At 39.1% G+C, this 17280-nt stretch overlaps 3 protein-coding genes across 5 annotated transcripts; 2 read left to right on the forward strand and 1 right to left on the reverse strand.

Moving 5' to 3' along the window:
• Positions 1 to 1178: 1178 nt before the first annotated feature.
• LOC104427288 (guanine nucleotide-binding protein subunit gamma 2) lies at positions 1179 to 8518 on the reverse strand. The gene is made up of 4 exons (XM_010040401.3): positions 7897 to 8518; positions 2465 to 2517; positions 1903 to 1947; positions 1179 to 1796 (listed from the first exon to the last, which is right to left on the reverse strand). Exons 1-4 carry the CDS (start codon positions 8020 to 8022, stop codon positions 1712 to 1714), a joined length of 309 nt encoding a protein of 102 aa, XP_010038703.1. The 5' UTR covers positions 8023 to 8518; the 3' UTR covers positions 1179 to 1711.
• A 1358-nt stretch (positions 8519 to 9876) lies between these two features.
• LOC104427271 (2-methyl-6-phytyl-1,4-hydroquinone methyltransferase, chloroplastic) lies at positions 9877 to 14330 on the forward strand. 3 transcript variants are annotated; one of them, XM_039307358.1, is made up of 4 exons: positions 9877 to 10057; positions 10170 to 10853; positions 11797 to 12103; positions 13913 to 14330. In XM_039307358.1, the coding sequence occupies exons 2-4, from the start codon at positions 10288 to 10290 to the stop codon at positions 14066 to 14068; spliced, it is 1029 nt and encodes a 342-aa protein (XP_039163292.1). In that variant the 5' UTR covers positions 9877 to 10057; positions 10170 to 10287; the 3' UTR covers positions 14069 to 14330. The 3 variants fall into 3 exon arrangements, with proteins under 3 accessions (XP_039163292.1, XP_010038690.1, XP_039163291.1); XM_010040388.3 differs by having other exon boundaries at positions 9878 to 10062; XM_039307357.1 differs by lacking the exon at positions 9877 to 10057 and having other exon boundaries at positions 10075 to 10853.
• Positions 14331 to 14512: 182 nt separating this feature from the next.
• On the forward strand, positions 14513 to 16951 carry LOC104427260 (calmodulin-like protein 11). Its single transcript, XM_010040380.3, has 5 exons — positions 14513 to 14927; positions 15117 to 15321; positions 15719 to 15876; positions 15995 to 16072; positions 16613 to 16951. Exons 2-5 carry the CDS (start codon positions 15246 to 15248, stop codon positions 16745 to 16747), a joined length of 447 nt encoding a protein of 148 aa, XP_010038682.1. The 5' UTR covers positions 14513 to 14927; positions 15117 to 15245; the 3' UTR covers positions 16748 to 16951.
• Positions 16952 to 17280: the final 329 nt, after the last annotated feature.

Consider the following 17280-nt stretch of genomic DNA (forward strand, 5'->3'; position numbering starts at 1 on the left):
CTATCCATCGATATTATTTTATAATGAGATGATGACGCAAACAGAAAATTTCGTGAGATTCCTAGAATTTTTAAAGATTAGTAATATCTTAGGGTTTTGTAGTCATAAGAATATATAATATGATGAAAGAGGATAGAAATTGGCATTTTTGGGTTAATTTGTAATTCTTGAATTGGAGAGAGAAAATCAAGGACCTTACCAAACGTCACCCACCTTGTCTATTTTTTTTTTTTTTGATAATTACCACCGCATCTAATTTGAACGCAATAATTTACTGTAGTTGAATGCACAACTCTCGAAATTTATATATATATATTGAACACTAAGTTAAGGGGAAAATCGGAGAGGCATTTTGACTTCTTTTAACGCGTTTGGTAGAATCTTAAGGGTGTATTCGATCTTGTAACTCTTTGAGATTTCACGACTTTAATCTTGGAGTTCCTTAAAAACCTCTCGACACACGTAGATGAACATCTTCCAAGGTACAATCCTGAGTGACAACAAAAAAAAACAACGCGATGACAACACAAAAAGTTTCGGTAAGAAGCTATAGTATTACTGAGCTTGTGCCTTCTCGGTCTGTAGGCAAGCCATTCACGTCGGGATTAGGCATGATCGCTTTCGCATCTGAAGCAATCGGACACCTTTTAGAGTTGAAATTCTTGGAGTGTAAGTACGAATTAGATGTGAATATAGAAATGAGCATAATCGAAGAGCTCGTCGTTGCAATTGGCGTTTTTGTTCAATGGGGCTTTGCTGAAGCAGAAGATAATTGGATCATTTTGGGCCGAAGGTCTTTCTGGGCCTTGCTTTGATTACTTACCCTCCTGGCCCCAATATTTATTGGGTCACCGGCAAGTCGGGTCAGCCCAAATTCCACCACGGCCTTAAAAATTACCAATGCGTAAGTTAGGAACACACAAATATTGGGAATTAGTTAGACTAAAAGCCACCAAGGTGCTATTAAATATGGTTAATCTATCTTCAATTAGCTTTTTCATACGCTTTGACTAAGTCCACCCGGCTTTTCTACCCGACTGAAGCAAGTTCATTAACATGAGACATAACTCATCGACGAATTTATCGAGAGAACAACTAATCTCTGCACGAATTTCGTGTCGAGCTGATGATCCTGGGCGACGTAGCGAGCTGATAATACAGAGATGTAATGCCTGACATTGTAACACATAATAGATCACTTTGCTACATAAAGCCAAGAAGAACGTAAAATCAGTTCAGAACCAGAATCCAAGCAATACAGTCAGTGAACTTAAGCATTGAGAAAAATAGCCTTGGCAAAGGCATTTTAGATTCCAGTGAAGAAGAAAAGAATAGGAGGGCACATCAACTTTAGAACTGCATCCGCTGAAATTTACACTTGTACATAAAAGTGACCTGATATACAATACAGATTTGTCTACAAACACATCTAAAAGTCGCTAAGATGGCCCAGACCGTCCAGGAATTCGTCTTCCCCACTCCTCAGCGCCGTCCCCTTGGCTGGGACGCTTCTGGGTTGAGGTGACAATCTCATTATGTCTCGGTGGCACAAAAGAGCCTGCTTGCGCGTTGGCTACAATCAAACAGTAACATCTTTATTACAGCATCAGCACTTGCATCATTGAGTATGCTATCATCAGCCCTATTTTGTCACAATGTTAATACTTCCTCTAGGAAATGGGAAATTCGATACGTGGTGGGATCAGATCCATCACATTATCTGGCATCTGCAGCCTTCCGAATCTTGGAACCCCTCAAACCATCTATTCCAGGATGGGTTTGCTGGGCCATTTGTCCTGTAATTAGTGGGAACATAAAACATCAACAAGCGAACAGAGCTCACTGGCAGAAGCAAACCGCACTCTGCATTTAAGGCGAAAGCACGGAGGTTCGAGGGATTACACTGGAAGCAACGCATCAGGCTTCGCCTCTACGTAGTTCAGCAATCTGCAGGACATTTAGAACTGCTGGTAAATTTGTCCGTAACTGCGAACTAGTTAGACAACCAATGTTCAAGGAAAAGATGGATATAGCAACTAAAACCTCTAGCCTGTAAAGCAACAGATCTGGACTTCACATTTCGCTACTCCAAAGTTTGAACTATAGGTCTAAGGCATTTTGACAATTGTTCTTCAAAGTCATGATTAATTTAAAAAGACAATCCCCACAAGAGGCTCTTTTCAGAGGGTCATGCACTCCACCGCAGCATATCGCCTGAGCAGTAGAGTAGCCTTCACAATGACTTTCTTCCAAGTAAACATTGTTGCAGAATGCTAAAATATATAATTCTGACATCTTCAATATTTATTCAAAGGATCAAAAGGCCGAGCCACAATCTTGAAACCACTCAGGCTTTTAACTTTTGACTCAGACTTTGCTTTTGAAGAGTAATTTGGAATTAAAGCCATAATTCTGAACCACAGCAAAGTTGGAGAAGCTTACTAAGTAGCTCTCATATACTTACTCCTTGCAAATGGATGAAGCACCTTCTAATTTTTCGAGTTCTTCCAACTCCTCCTGCACAGAAAATCAAGGACAATATATCACATCAGCACACAAATGTGTCGGGACTCTGGTTGTCACAAGATAACATGTTCCACAGCACTCGATTTCTCAAAAAGAAACTACAAATAATAATTTCTTAGAGGCTTCTAGTTTTCTTTAACTGCCGAATCGAACTTCAGCATTCCCTGTCTGGGCAGCTGAGCCAAATGGCGGGGTCCTAAAAGAAATCTATGGATTGGTTTCACACCTGTCACCAGGAAAAGGAAGCAAGAGACAAGAACCATCAACAACTTATACTTCTATTAAAGTCAGCAGTAATCAGATTCTATAAAACACCAATATTTGATTTTTAGGCAGATGGTATTTAATTTTTTCCAAGTGATACAACTAAATAACTCAGTTTTTGCATAGCAGCTGCCCAAGCTTTCCCTTTCCAACTATCTGAAATTAGCAAAGAATCTGAACTGCCCAATTGCACGCCTCCTGTTTTAGAAACTCTCGATGCGTAAATGCAGACTTGAACTGGGCAAAACTTTGCAAACCGATCATCTTTTATTGATTCCTTTTAGAAAAAGAAAGTATAGCATTTAGAAGAGAGAATTTCCAAAGAAAAGAGCACAAGCAATAAAATAACTAACTGCTTCAAGACGTAATCATACCAAAACATGACGACATCTAGTATAGTGAAGTTAAGGCTGAGGAAGTAAAGCATCTGATCTACTAAGGCAATGCTTCTTGGAGCTATACATCACAATCGACTCCGATTAAATCAAATCATTAAGTTATATAGCAAGTAGATGGCAATTTGATTCGTAGAGAAGTTTAAATATCAGATAGCAGTGCTTTGACAATGGGATCACGTTGGTTGGTTTAACCAGTTAAACCAGGAAACTGTTCTTACGTTCCATCCAGTTTAGTCCAGCAAAGCGCTGGAGGTTAAAAAGTGGGATGAAACCAGTGTGAAGTTGGTTGAACTCAGCCAAATCAGGAGGCTCAACCAGGTCATGAACTTAAAATGACCCAGTCTGGTAGAAAAGATCATTGGAAAAAATTGCGGTCAGCTATATTTTAAACTGAACACCTCATTGATGAGGCAGTCACACAATAACACTCACCACATGCTACTATTATGTTTATTTGATATAAATTTTATCTCAAAACTGTAAAATAAGAACAAAGATTTGGTGTGAAATAATAAACTAACTGATTTGAATTCTGAACAAAGACTTGAACCACTAATCCATGTCTCAGTGCAAGTTTTAATGTGGAAATAGATTATTCCATACATAATGGCGAGCGTGCACAAGTTGCATATGCCCAAAATTGACATTTGAAAAATTAAGCAAAACCACCTTATTAGAAATATTTAATGGAAAGAAATTGTTGATAAATAGTTATATAAATATATGTGGAATGAGAAAGATATTTCAAAATTTGAACTTTTCTTTTTTGCAAGTTTTTGGATAGAATATATCAGATTTTAATATTGAAATGTGTGGGAGATAAAATAAAATTACTAATTTATACACTTGTCCAAGACAAATATTTGTAAAATAAAATATAGTGGATAGTAGGAGAAGAAAAAAAAAGATTCAGATCTCTCAGGTCAGATCTAGGAGGTCCTCTTTGCTTTTTATAATACTCTGGATTTACAAACAGTTCAGAGGGAATACTGCAGAGAAAGTCAACGTGAGCTGTTTGCACCGGTCAAACTTTTAAACCTGGTCCTTATACCGATAGTACATCCAGAGAAGGTAGCTACTTCTGTGCCATCAGATCAACTAGATAAAGCTGAAAAAGAATTTGACAGCACATTCTCAATAACAGGAAGACGTTCCTTCCACTAATCAAATCAGAATCAACCCAATACTTGCAGTAACAATCTGTTTTTCTTTTGTTTTATACCGAAAATTGGAGGTTTATCAGAATAACGGTCTCAAGATGGATTTGCAGAAAGAAAATGCCCAGGAAGTATCTGCCAGTCAGAGAACCAGTCACACAGTGCCCCCTGTTAGCTAAGTCAAAAGGTGCAGTTTTTCAAAAGATGCAGTGTTTATTTACTAGATAGCAAGTAGATGGAAATCTCAATTCTTATACAGATATATGAAAATGACCCCATCTAGCAGAAAAGATGTTGGAAAAAAATGGGTGAGATATTTTCCAACTGAGCACCTCATTAATGAGGCGGTTCACACATACAACTATTATGTTAAATTGATATAAAAAAACAATAAAAATAAGAACATGCAACTGGTATGAAAGAGTAAACTAATTATTTTGGAACCTGGGAACTCCTAAAAACACCAACGCATGGACTTGAATCCCTCAACTGTGCATCATTGTAAGTTTGAATCTGGAAAAAGATATTCAACTGATGCTGGCAAATGTGCACAAGTGTTCCTTGTATGCGCAAAATTGAAATTTGAAATATTAAGCAAAACCACCTCATTAGAAATATTTAATGGAACGGATTGTTGATAAATACCCAATATAATGAAATTATATAAATGTATGTGAAAAGAGAAAGATGTTCTAAGATTCAAAAATCTTTCTATGGAAGTTGTTGGATAGAAAATATTAGATTTTAATATTGAAATGCGTGAGAGATAAAATATGATTACTATTTCATGCGTTTGTCCTAGTAATTCCTCTGCTATAAGACATAAGTAATTCAGGATATTAGGAGAAGGAAAAAAAAGAAACGAATTAAGATCCCTTACATGTAGGAGGTCCTTTTTGCTTTATATATTCTATTACTCTAGATTTATTAACAGTCACTGGGAAGTGTAGACAAAGTAACTTGAGCTGTTCCCTCACCGGTCCAACCTTGCCTTATAACGATAGTATATCTGGACAAGCTAGCTACATCTGTGCCATCAGATCAACTAGACAAGCTAAAAAGTTTTTGTACACAGCACATTCTCATTATCAGGAAGATGTTCCTTCCACTAATCAAGTAAGACTCAACTCACTACTTGCAGCAACAATCTGTTTCGATATTGTTTTACATGCCAATTTCCCAGAATAACAGTCTCCAGATGGATTGGCAAAAAGAAAATGCCGGGCAAACATCTGCCAGGGAGAGAACCAGTCACACTGTCCCCTTTGTAAGCTAATTTGAAAGATGCATTGAAATCAAACAGATTAATTCAGGGGAAAGAATAAACAGCTCCTTGACTAGCTAAGTCATTTAATTAATTTACGTTGTAATTTATCAGAAGAGGCAAATAAAGCATTTACATGGAATGTAACATTAACGAGCATATTAATGAAACTATTTCATGCTGCTAAGTACAAAGCATTAAGAGTTGGCTGGCCAAGTTGACAGATTGACTACAGAAAGTTTCAGATTTGAATGGATTTCAACTGGTCGCCGTGCATTTGATGGATCTGAAAGAATGTACAACATTCAAAAGCGAAAGAGATAAAAAAAAAAAATATGTGGAAATGCTGCCATTAAGTAATTTCAGATATCAATCCATTCATCCTGCCATTGTTTGAAAAATTGTCCTCTCACATGATAAACCACACCTATGTCTTATAGCAGAGAAAACCAACAATGGCACGGTAAACTTTTTAAGGGCATCCTTTGATAATAAAGCAAGATCAAACAAACCAAACTGAATCTTAGCTAGACATCTTTTACAAGTAGTTTATCTATCATACGGTTATGTCATGCCTAGGTCTAAGATGAGGTTAAAAAGGTCTCAGCTACAACTAAGCTAGAGCTAAGTTTAGCATCCAGTTCATCAAACTTTCTTTATCATAAACATAATAACCAACTTCACCTGCGTGATAAGCAAGCACTGAATGCATGGTTACTTCTAATTACTTTATTACTTATAGGTAAAGACAGAGAATAGTTGCATGAGAGGTCTGATGTTGACCCATCAATGACTAGTTAATGAGAGGAAATAGTGCCATGCCAGTTTTATCTTATATCTTCTGATGTAAATTCAGTTGTGTTCATCTCTCACTCATATAAATCCAGGAAGAAGAAGGAAGATGCTTCAATTCTATGTTAAGATAAGACATATGGTTAGTTAGGTAACGAGTTTATTGTTAACCATGACACGAGTAATATCATACCACACCAAACATGGTTATTGCATGTCATTCTATATCAACAAAGCCTTCCAGGAACCGTTTCACAGTGTAAGTATAGAAGATAAACTAAAATAAGATTGGTTTATGGTTTCAGATTCTTATTACCAGATGAATACTATTCAGTAATTTCACTTTCTCCATTTTACTTTGTCATACCTGATCAATTTAATATATTTCTCAATTCAACTATGCACTGTTGCTGTGTGATATATTTGTTACTAGTTAGTGCTTAAAAAGTCCAAAGTCCACTATTTCCCTTCCGATAGCTTATTACTACACTCAACTGAAGCATGCACATGCTCCAACTTGGTCAGTCAAGGCATGATGCTTAAGGCACCTTTCACCCTAAATACATCATGAGTGACACCATCAGAATATAGGCTGGAAGATTTTCGTTTTTAATTTAGTCAAGGTCCGGTTGTCGCCATTCAATGGGCCTGCTGATGGCTCCACAAGAACAGATCTACTTCATCCAGAAATTTGCAAAATCTTCTAAATTCTTTTTTCCAAAGTTGGTAGAACATGACCCAAATGCATAGTTCTTGAAACTGCTTCCTAAGAGCTGCACAAGCATGAGTACAAGCTCTAATACCAATTGGTTCATCTTTCAGGAAAAGGGTACATTTTATTTAGCATATATTCAGCAAATTTGATGAATTATTTTGAGTGGGACCAGAGTTTTGTGGAACGTGGCCATGGAAATGGTGGGATTGCTGAGGGTGACCGTTGAAATTGTGGCTCAGGAACATTGTAAACTGCTCGAACTACCGTGGAGACAGAGAAAAGGAAGCTTTCCCTCTTCTATTTATGAATTGTGATGGTTTGGAATGAGAGGCTAGAAGGGCCTTTAAGGCTTCAAAGCTAGAAATCTCACTTAAGACTGGTAAATTGAATTCTTTACACCTCTGTTTTTTACAATATTATATAGCCTTTAAAGCTACTTTATACAGAGGTAGCAGCAGCACCGCCTTTCAGCGTGCGACAGTATATGTCAACATGTAGCCGCTGCTTCCCCTGCCACCATTCAGCATAAAAGCATAAAGCTATGACTGAAAGACCTTAACTTTGCAATCAAACAGACCAGGAGAATCCACATATTCCCAATTACGAACCACCAACAACCCATCCTACATCTCACGCTTAAACCATTTCAAGAACTGTCCACTTCGGGTATTGCTACTTCGAGCAGCAAAAAACCATGCTTCATAATCGCTCCACCAACCAGACCACGCACGGAAATAACAAAGAAGCAAAGATAGAAGAGATACAGAGGGAAAAGGGTACCTCCAAACACTTGGATTCTTGCTCGAGACGCTTGATTTCCGCCATGATACGATACTTCCCTCTCTTATCCGATGCCGAACTATTCGCATGTTCGTTTCCCGTCGGCGCACTCCGGTTAGAGTCCATCCTCACAAAAGCATTTGCTTGTAACGACAAAGACGAAAGCCTCCCTCCCTCTTTCTCTTCCTCTCTCGCACCCTCTCTCCGAATGGCTCCAAGAAGCGGCTTTTCAGCTCCGACCCGGATAACCCAGTTGACCGTTCAAATCGAAACTCAAGCTACATTACGCAAAACCCACTTTCGAAAACATCACCCGGCTGCAACCCAGGAACACCCACCACACCGCCGGGTCCCCAGGACGAGGTCGCTGCTGAAGAGAAGAGAAGCGAAGAGATCTCGCGGTTCTTGGACCGAGAAGCGACAGAAATTTACAGAAAAAGCACGAAACTTTATGGGGAAAAAGAGGAGGAGAAGAAGATCTTCAAGTCTCTCCGTCGTCTCCCCTCTTCCTCCGAGCGAGGTACGGGAATGAATCGAGGGGAAAGCTTCTGTAGCTTCCGCTTTCCACTGGTGCTCCAGCGCTACCTCCGCGTTGGACTTGCCTGCGTAGCGTCTACGGTTAAGTGCTGCATTAAACCATAAAGCGTGGCACGTGGTGGGATGCTGGCAGCAGCCCCTCGGCTTCGGGTCAATTTCTTGTGGAATTTTTCGTATCCATGAAAAGACATAATACGTACAACAGATGAAGAGAATAATACGAACTATACAAACATAATAATATGGTATCGCTATAAAATGTTGCTCCATAATTGTATTCCTTTCGATCATATTATGGATAAAACGGTTCGGTATCTTTAAATAAAATTGCTAGTGTAAAGGAATATTTCATCGTGTTGAAAAGGAAAAGAATCTTAAGATTATAATATAATTTGTGCTGTTGATAGGTGCTCTATTTTTTATTTTCTTGCAACGATGCTTCGAAATATTATATATTTAAGATGATGCCGGGGAAAAGGATGCTATGGTTAGGTATGATTAGATATAATGAAAAGAAAAGATATTGAGGAAAGCGAGTAAAATTACTTTCGTGGGCCTTATGAAAGAACTTCCGAAAGTTGGAGAGAAATTGGGGGGAAATTGAGTTTATCTCTCCCACTTTCGAAATGGCCCTCGATAAAGAAGGAGAAAATTAAAGAAGATATAACGGAATCGTATGCCATCCATTAGCTCGTTTTTCTTTTTTTCTATTTCTATTCTCCTGAACAATTTTTAAACAAACGCAAACAAACGCACCCTTTACATAATTTCTCTTTGACATTTGTCTAATAAAATAATATTATAATCTTCCCTATGTCTCTTCCCTTCATTTCATGCCTTTTCTTTTCCTTTTCATTGATTAACCAAAAAGTTAAACAGTTGAAAAATTCAGTCATTTTTTATCTCATTAAATTTCGTTATCTTATTCAAATTATACAAATGAAAACTTGTCGAGCCACTTCTAATTCAATCACTTGATGTAGACAGTTTCAGTTGGAGACTCTCACAAACTCTTTTTTAAAATAAGATGGTTTCAATAAAGGGTCACAAAAAATAATATGTCTCTTTCGACGATTAATTTGCATTTACCAAAATTAGAGGTGTAGGATTTTTATGCAACTCTTACAAAACGTAAGAATTAAATTGCTCAGTTTAAGCATTCAACAAATTCTACAATGTACATATATGAATATATATTACCCCTATTTTGTCCAACAAAATTAAGTGTAGTAGTCTACTAGTAAAGAAAAGAGTACAGTGAGAAAAAAAGATGATGCAGAAACGAGAAACGAAGCCCACGCCACTGGAGGGAGGAGCCTACGTCACGTCACTATTTTATCCTCGTGTGGACGGCGATAATCAATGGACCAATTCACCAGTCACGCCTGCTTCCGTCTCTGCTCCGCTCTCTCCCTCACAAGATGTCGAAGAAGTTTCCCAAACTGAACGTGAAAAACAATTAAACATTAAAAAAAGAAAAGAAAAGAAAAGAATAAAAAACAAGAGCCATTCAGGCAGGGCAACTGTAGCATTGCTACTTCTCACTGCCCAGCGACCACTGAACCATTGGCTGCTGTTGCTGCTCGAGAAAAACACCCCCCAGAGTCCCGACAAACGTGAGCCTGTCCGGTATGCTCTTATCTCCATTTTCTTGATGCTTTTTCTGTTTTAAGTGTTCATTCTGGGATCTGTCGAATTCTAACATCTTCTTGCTTTGTCCTGGGTCTCGCTTGAAGGAGAGCCAAGAAGTTTAGAACCCATCAAAATTTCTGGGTCCGGGCATGTGGGTTTTTCTTGCTGGGCACTAAAGGTCGCGACTTTTTTCAAGAATTGGTTGGTAATCGTTGGTGACGCATGGCTTCTTCGCTGCTTAATGGAGCTGAATACGCGGGATTGATGAGGAGGGTGTCCCCAAAAGGGTTGGGCTTTGGGGGGTCGGGTCTTGGTGGGAAGAATCTGAACCTGCGCAGATTGGCCCTAGTGTCGCCCGCTAGGATTGGGGTTGTGAAGAGAGCGGTGCCCAGATGTAGCGTATCAGCTTCTAGGCCTGCTTCACAGCCTAGGTTCATACAGCACAAGAAGGAGGCGTTTTGGTTCTACAGGTTCCTCTCGATTGTGTATGACCACATTATAAACCCTGGACACTGGACCGAGGACATGCGGGATGACGCGCTCGAGCCGGCCGACCTCTATGATAGGAACATGGTAGTGGTCGATGTCGGTGGTGGGACTGGTTTTACCACTCTAGGTATAGTTAAGCATGTGGATGCGAAGAATGTCACAATCCTCGACCAGTCGCCACATCAGCTCGCCAAGGCCAGGCAGAAGGAGCCCCTGAAGGAGTGCAAAATCATTGAGGGGGATGCGGAGGATCTCCCATTTAAGACTGACTACGCAGACCGATACATTTCGGCAGGAAGGTGACTGACTTTATCTTATGTTTTTGTGCTTCATAATGGGTAACTTAAGTTTAATAGCCACTTCTGCTTGTAGCTGTGAAGATGAGGTAATATTTGAGTCAATTGCAAAATGAGATGCTTCATCATTTAACAAATGTTCACACGATAGGAATTGAACCTGCCTTTAAATTAACGACGATGTGCATCTCTACCGAGTGATTCTGTATGTTCTGCCGAATGGTCTACACATTCATTTTTGGTAAGCGTTTCACATATATCAAAGAATTGATGACCTATACTTGTGTAGTTTTATCGTGATAACAGTAGTATTGACATTTCATTATCAACTTTGTCAGTGATGAGCATCTAGATACAATGATCATGTGATCCCTTAGTGTCGCTTTTGGATTATAATTTACAGCTTTGAAACATTCGTACATTGACCTATTTGAACATTCTTTGAAAAGCCTCCATTCATCTGGATAATGTCATGATGCAGCGGATTTTAGTGATGGTAAACCTAGGTAGTCTCTTGGCATGATATGCAAAGAAGTGAGAATTGTGTCTATGCATGCGGTGTGAGCAGTGTCTGAAAGTGTGACACCTGACAGATGATTGTCAATTGAATTGCATAATTTCTGATGTAGTGAGGCAAACGAATGAAATAAAGAATTGAGCTGATTGTTATATAAATTTTAAACGCTATTCTGCACATTGGCAAAAAAATAATAGCGATATTTTCACTGCTGGTTTTCTTGAAATGGATTTATCAAGCCTAAGATCGTGGGAAATAATTTAGCAAGTAAAACGTAGGTAAAGGCATTTTATGATGGAGAAGCCGGAGAAGCTATGTCTTTGTATTAGGCATGGGGTTGTGGCTTGTGTATGAGGTAGTTTCTGTTGTAAGAAAGGAGATGTAATTTCTGGAAGTGTCACTGATGGTCTCACATAATATCATTTTCAGTATTGAGTATTGGCCAGATCCCCAGCGTGGTATTAGGGAAGCCTACAGAGTGCTGAAACTGGGAGGAAAGGCATGTCTTATAGGCCCGGTGTACCCAACATTCTGGTTGTCTCGCTTCTTTGCTGATGCGTGGATGCTCTTTCCGAAGGAGGAAGAATACATTGAGTGGTTTGAGAAGGCTGGGTTCAAGGATATCCAGCTGAAAAGGATTGGCCCAAAATGGTACCGCGGTGTTCGCCGGCATGGGTTGATCATGGGGTGTTCTGTGACAGGTGTTAAACCTGCGTCTGGGGATTCTCCTTTACAGGTTTGTTTCTGCTGCTTGTTGGCTCCATTCATTCTGCTTATATCTAGTAGATAGGGTTTCTGTACGAGGATCCAACTCAAATGAAATGAGGTCGTGATTTTTGTCTGATCCTTCCCAAGTAACTACTATCATGCATAACAAACAATGGCACATAGTTGCATACACATGTTTCCCTAATTCTATTCTGAATAGTGAATAGACTAGAGTACAGGTCACTGAGATGAAAAAGTGAGAGTGTTTAAGCTATATTATTGGCGAGGAGTCGCTTTCTGTTGCCATAACATATACCCAAGCCTGACTTGAAACCCTCTGTTTTCTCTTAAGTCCTTAATTCAATCAACCCAGGCCTCTAATTGGGTTCATTCTGGTTGGAACCCTGAGGGTCCTGACCGAATACAGTCCCTGGTTTTGTGCCTTTATGAGTGTAGGATCCAATATGAAGCCAAGAGAGTGTTTCTGCTTATCATGAAACTGAAGATAGGGCCTCTCATATTATAATATGAGCGATGACTGTCTTTATATTGTGAAATCCTTTTTCACATTCTCTTACAAATTTGCATATGGCTTGCATGGCAAATGACAATTTGAAAATATATGGCTGGCAGTGGGAACAGATCTTTTGCCATTGTAACCCGGTGATAGCACATAAAGTTTTTTAACAATCAGCTTTTCATCTGTTGTCTTGCATAATCATAACCCTGCAGGACATAAAAAATCACACTTCCCTGCCCTTAACTGGACATTTTGTTTGGTGTCTTTGGTGAATTAGCTGTAGTTGTCTTGATATCAATATATAAAGCTAGTTGATTCATTAATGCAAGACAAATCAGTTAGTTTACTGAACAGTTTGGATTATTAGAATGAGTCATAGTCTGACTCTAACTTGGGGAAATTCTTTTACAAGTTGATGGGATAAAATGTGAAGCTGGTCAGTTAATGCATGCTGTATAATGGCAAAGCTCATGTTGTCATGTAGACAGTTACATTTAATGATAATTTTTAGGATTCTGGGATTATGTTATGCATAAAAACAGTGCTGGTTTTTGGATGTTACCTTTTTTTCAGAAGGTGTAGCTGGTTTGTTGTTTTGGGTTTTTATATTTCAATGATATTGTCATCCACAAACTTGTCTGGTCTTCCATATGGAGTGATGGAGAATTCTGAGATTCTTTCAAGGTTCAGCGACTCTTTTGTTTCTTGGCTCTACTAAGTGGCATAATACTCTTGAATGTAATTTTAATCCAATTTGAAACCACATGATGATATTACTTGGTCGTTTCTTCCTTGATATTTTGTGCATTTGACTTGTAATTAGTGAGAACCTGTTGATGTCTTTCAACTCCCTTAATTTTGATGCAAAAACTATGATGTAGATTAGTTTTTCATCTTGAGGAGATCGTGAGGAGTATCCAGTTGTTCCAGTAGTATTGGTATTGCTTATTTTGCTTGGATGTGAACTGCGTTATTGGTTTTCTATCACAATGAACACCAGGGTCACTTCATCATCTACACAAAAATCATGTCATGTTGTTTTAAAATACCCCAGTGAATATCAAGTAATTACCAGTATATAGTTAAGGTCCAATGGTCAACAACCCATTTGGTAGGAGAGCTTCCAATAAATGGGTTGTAAGAGAATGTCTTGGAGTTGGGACTTGGGGGTGATGATGGCAACCGCGTGCTTCATGTTTTGGTTGATAAAGATGGGTCTTTGCTTTTGTTTCGAGTTCTTTACAATTGTTATCATTGCACATGCCATTTCCTCTCTTCACCTTATTAAACTTCTGAGATATTGGCATTTGATTGCAGCTTGGTCCAAAGGCAGAAGATGTCTCGAAGCCTGTGAACCCGTTCGTGTTCCTGCTGCGGTTCCTTTTGGGTGCAATGGCCGCTACCTATTATGTACTAGTCCCAATATACATGTGGCTGAAAGATCAGATTGTGCCCAAAGGTAGACCCATCTAAGAGAGAGAGAGAGAGAGAGAGAGATATCCATGTTGAGAAGCAAGGAGCAGCTCATAACAACTTCCTGACTATGTTTCTTTTGTAAGAGTTTGTAGTCGAAGAATCCATTTTTTTTCCTCTTTCTGTTGTCTGGTGAACTATAATTGAGCTCGCCTTATCCTTCTTTCCTGAGTCTTGTTTTTGAGAATGTTTAATTGGGTTGTACAGGTGGATGGAGTGTTATCTGCTTCTGTTAAAAAAAAAAGAAGAAGCTCGTGCACCATGAGGATGTCATCGTTTTAGCAATTCATTTGGTCCTTGTTTTGCAAAAGAGATTCCGTTATCTTCTCTTCTTGACCTCGGTTTATTTCTATAGCATCAGTCACATACCTTTCACTCCTTTTTTCATCAATGATGACAATTGCAACCCCAGTCGTTTGATAGAAATGCCTCGTCTCTTGTTTGTGTCGTGTTATATTTTGTGGCAATCAATCGCTTTCAGTGAGAATCTCTTTGAAAATTCCTATGTGATCTGGCAATTCCAACACGGCTCTACCTTAAAACGTTCATGGCAATCCCATTAGACGATGCAACCGAGATTGCCCCTTCGTGAAGCTAAAAAGTGGGGACCGAAACGAAGAAAAATGGTGTCAATTTTCATTTCCGGTTGAACCAATCTAAAAGTTTAGTGCATAGGTTTGGTCTATTGTTTCATCATACTTGCTTCGTCAATTATTTCCGAACTCTCGTGTCGACCAATAATATTTGCAAAGCGGAATTCGCTTCTGCTGTTATGCTTCCAAGTTAAGATCCCCTGGGTGACATGACTAGTTTTGCTCTGTGGTGTCGGTGACCCCCTCAAGATCCATCAATCGAGAAGGTCAAGTCTCAAGTTTGCTGACTTAGAAGCCCTTTAGACCGTCACTTCAACGACGTTAAGCATCTGCAATATTTGTTGGTGTTCTTTTCTTATTACATGCGTTGATTTTTCGGATCATGACTTTCTAGGTGTCGTTCTTGGAATTTCCGTCCAACGTGTTTCATAATATTCTCCAGCTTTTTTTAATAGGATTGACTTCACACCGACACCAAGACACCCTCAAGCAAGTTATACTGATTGGGCGCTCTCTTCTTTCGCTCTTCCCCAAAGAAAGAAGAAAGATCAAAATCCAGGTCCAGAGAGTCTTCGGACCCAACAATGGCAGAAGCGTTGACAGAAGATCAAGTCGCTGATTTTCGCGAAGCTTTCTGTCTCATCGACAAGGATTCCGACGGTACTAATTCATTTCAGTTCTTGTTTTTCCTAGATGTTTTGGAGTATTCATGTCATGATTTTCAGTCACTGATGATTTGCAACTTTTGGTTCAGTGGAATTAGCATCTTTTGTTACCGTCCTGTGTAGTTGCGTTTGATGGTATTGAGCTACAGAAATTCTGAATCTGTTGTTCCACCTCCCATCTCATTTTGCTTTTTTATTTGGTCAAAACCATCCTGTGTTGCTTGAAACGGAAAAACTTCTCTTGCCCGTCCTGGGATTTCATGAGCCAGGCACATGAAATGATTGCACGCGATGCCATGACCGAGCACCCCACAGATGAAAGTCGTGGCTCACTGAGATTCTAAACGTGCTGTCTCACTCTCTGTCATAACAAATGTTTCATCTTCTGATAGGCATGATCACTATGGAGGAACTCGCCACGGTGATCCAATCGCTTGATGAGCACCCCACAAAAGAAGAAGTCCAAGAAATGATCAGCGAAGTGGATTCGGTTGGGAACGGTACGATAGACTTTGCAGAGTTCTTGAACATCATGGGGAGGAAAATGAAGGTGAGTTGAAGAAGGCTTCTGAGGTTGATTCCGACGAGTCACTCTTGTATCTTCCGTTTAGTTTTTGAAAGCGAAAAGACAGGGAAAATATCAGAGGATCGTCTACTATACTTTGCAGGAAAATGTTGCGGAAGAGCTAAGAGAAGCATTCAAAGTGTTTGACAGAGATCAGGATGGATATATATCTGCCAGTGAGGTAAATATTCACCAACTTGAAGGCATGGCTATCTGTACATTTGGACTTTGCTCAACTGAGTTCAAGCGATCAATGCACCCAACGAATAGTATGAGAAAGCAGAGAAACTTTACATGAGAACTCGTTTCTTTTAACCCGAATGAGCGAAACGAAAGAATCGGGTTTTAGTTTAACCCAGACATGACAAAAAGCTAAAAAATTCTTTTGACATGCTTTATTTGTAGTATTGCCATGATTTTTGAACCGCCGCCCGTTAAATGAAAATCGTTTGACAATCAAAACCAAACTGATTAACTTCGATCCCCACATCAGGAAATGCAGCTTAAAAAGCTACAAAAAGTATTATAGGACACTCACCTCGACCAGAGAATAAAGTTTTCACTTAGAACTACTTCTGGTTTGTCTTCCCCCTTGACAACCACGTTCTTTTTAATGTTCCTCACTTTGGCTCGTGTTGAAGCTTAAGACTCCTTTAGTGTGCAAATCTACTCACTTTAAGCGGATAATCTATTCAACGACATGCCTTTTTCTTGTGTTCAGCTGAGAAATGTGATGATGAATTTGGGCGAACGGCTCACAAACGAAGAGGCGGAGCAGATGATTAGAGAAGCTGATTTGGACGGCGATGGTCTCGTCAGCTACGAGGAATTCGTGAGGATGATGATGATATTCTAGAGTTACCTGGCTGCGCTCGGAAACAGAGCAAATGGGATGGACGAGTTAATGTAGATCATTCACTTTCATCATGGAGCAATTCCACTTCTGTGAAAAATGTTGTACAATAATACATAACATGTCCATTGATGAAATGAACCATGAATATTGATGTCCATGAGGGCCAACTCGATCCTCTATTACGATTTCGATGCTTTCATTCAATTTCTTGTTGCTCTATTAGTATGAATAATAATAGTATGAACGATATGATTAAATTGAAAAGGTAATAAAATATAAAAGGGTCCATTTTATTGAAACCCACAATCCCGAAATTCCTTCGCTCACATATGAGTTGGGTCGCATCCTTATTTTATAGAGAAAGACCGCTTTGACATCTACTCGTTTTGAAATGGCTGAAGAGAGAAAACGTTCCCTTTTTTTAGGGTACGTCCTAGAATAGATCTAGTAGAGACGGTATGAGGCCTATACCTCAAAGGATTATTACTCATTCTACATTTTTTTTTTTTTTTTTTAGTTTGGTCCCATCTTAT

The sequence above is a fragment of the Eucalyptus grandis genome, chromosome 2 (genome assembly GCF_016545825.1).
Source record: "Eucalyptus grandis isolate ANBG69807.140 chromosome 2, ASM1654582v1, whole genome shotgun sequence".
In the NCBI taxonomy this organism is placed as follows: Eukaryota; Viridiplantae; Streptophyta; class Magnoliopsida; order Myrtales; family Myrtaceae; genus Eucalyptus; species Eucalyptus grandis.

Bases quoted from the DNA above. Each gene is read 5' to 3' on its own strand.
- LOC104427260 (XM_010040380.3), top strand. From the start codon at position 15,246: ATGGCAGAAGCGTTGACAGAAGATCAAGTCGCTGATTTTCGCGAAGCT. The intron at 15,322-15,718 runs GTACTAATTCAT...ATCTTCTGATAG, and splicing joins CATCGACAAGGATTCCGACG to GCATGATCACTATGGAGGAA. The intron at 15,877-15,994 runs GTGAGTTGAAGA...TATACTTTGCAG, and splicing joins TCATGGGGAGGAAAATGAAG to GAAAATGTTGCGGAAGAGCT.
- LOC104427271 (XM_039307358.1), top strand. From the start codon at position 10,288: ATGGCTTCTTCGCTGCTTAATGGAGCTGAATACGCGGGATTGATGAGG. The intron at 10,854-11,796 runs GTGACTGACTTT...TATCATTTTCAG, and splicing joins CGATACATTTCGGCAGGAAG to TATTGAGTATTGGCCAGATC. The intron at 12,104-13,912 runs GTTTGTTTCTGC...ATTTGATTGCAG, and splicing joins CTGGGGATTCTCCTTTACAG to CTTGGTCCAAAGGCAGAAGA.
- LOC104427288 (XM_010040401.3), bottom strand. From the start codon at position 8,022: ATGGACTCTAACCGGAGTGCGCCGACGGGAAACGAACATGCGAATAGT. The intron at 1,948-2,464 runs GTAAGTATATGA...AATGTCCTGCAG, and splicing joins GCTTCATCCATTTGCAAGGA to ATTGCTGAACTACGTAGAGG. The intron at 1,797-1,902 runs GTAATCCCTCGA...CACTAATTACAG, and splicing joins CCTGATGCGTTGCTTCCAGT to GACAAATGGCCCAGCAAACC.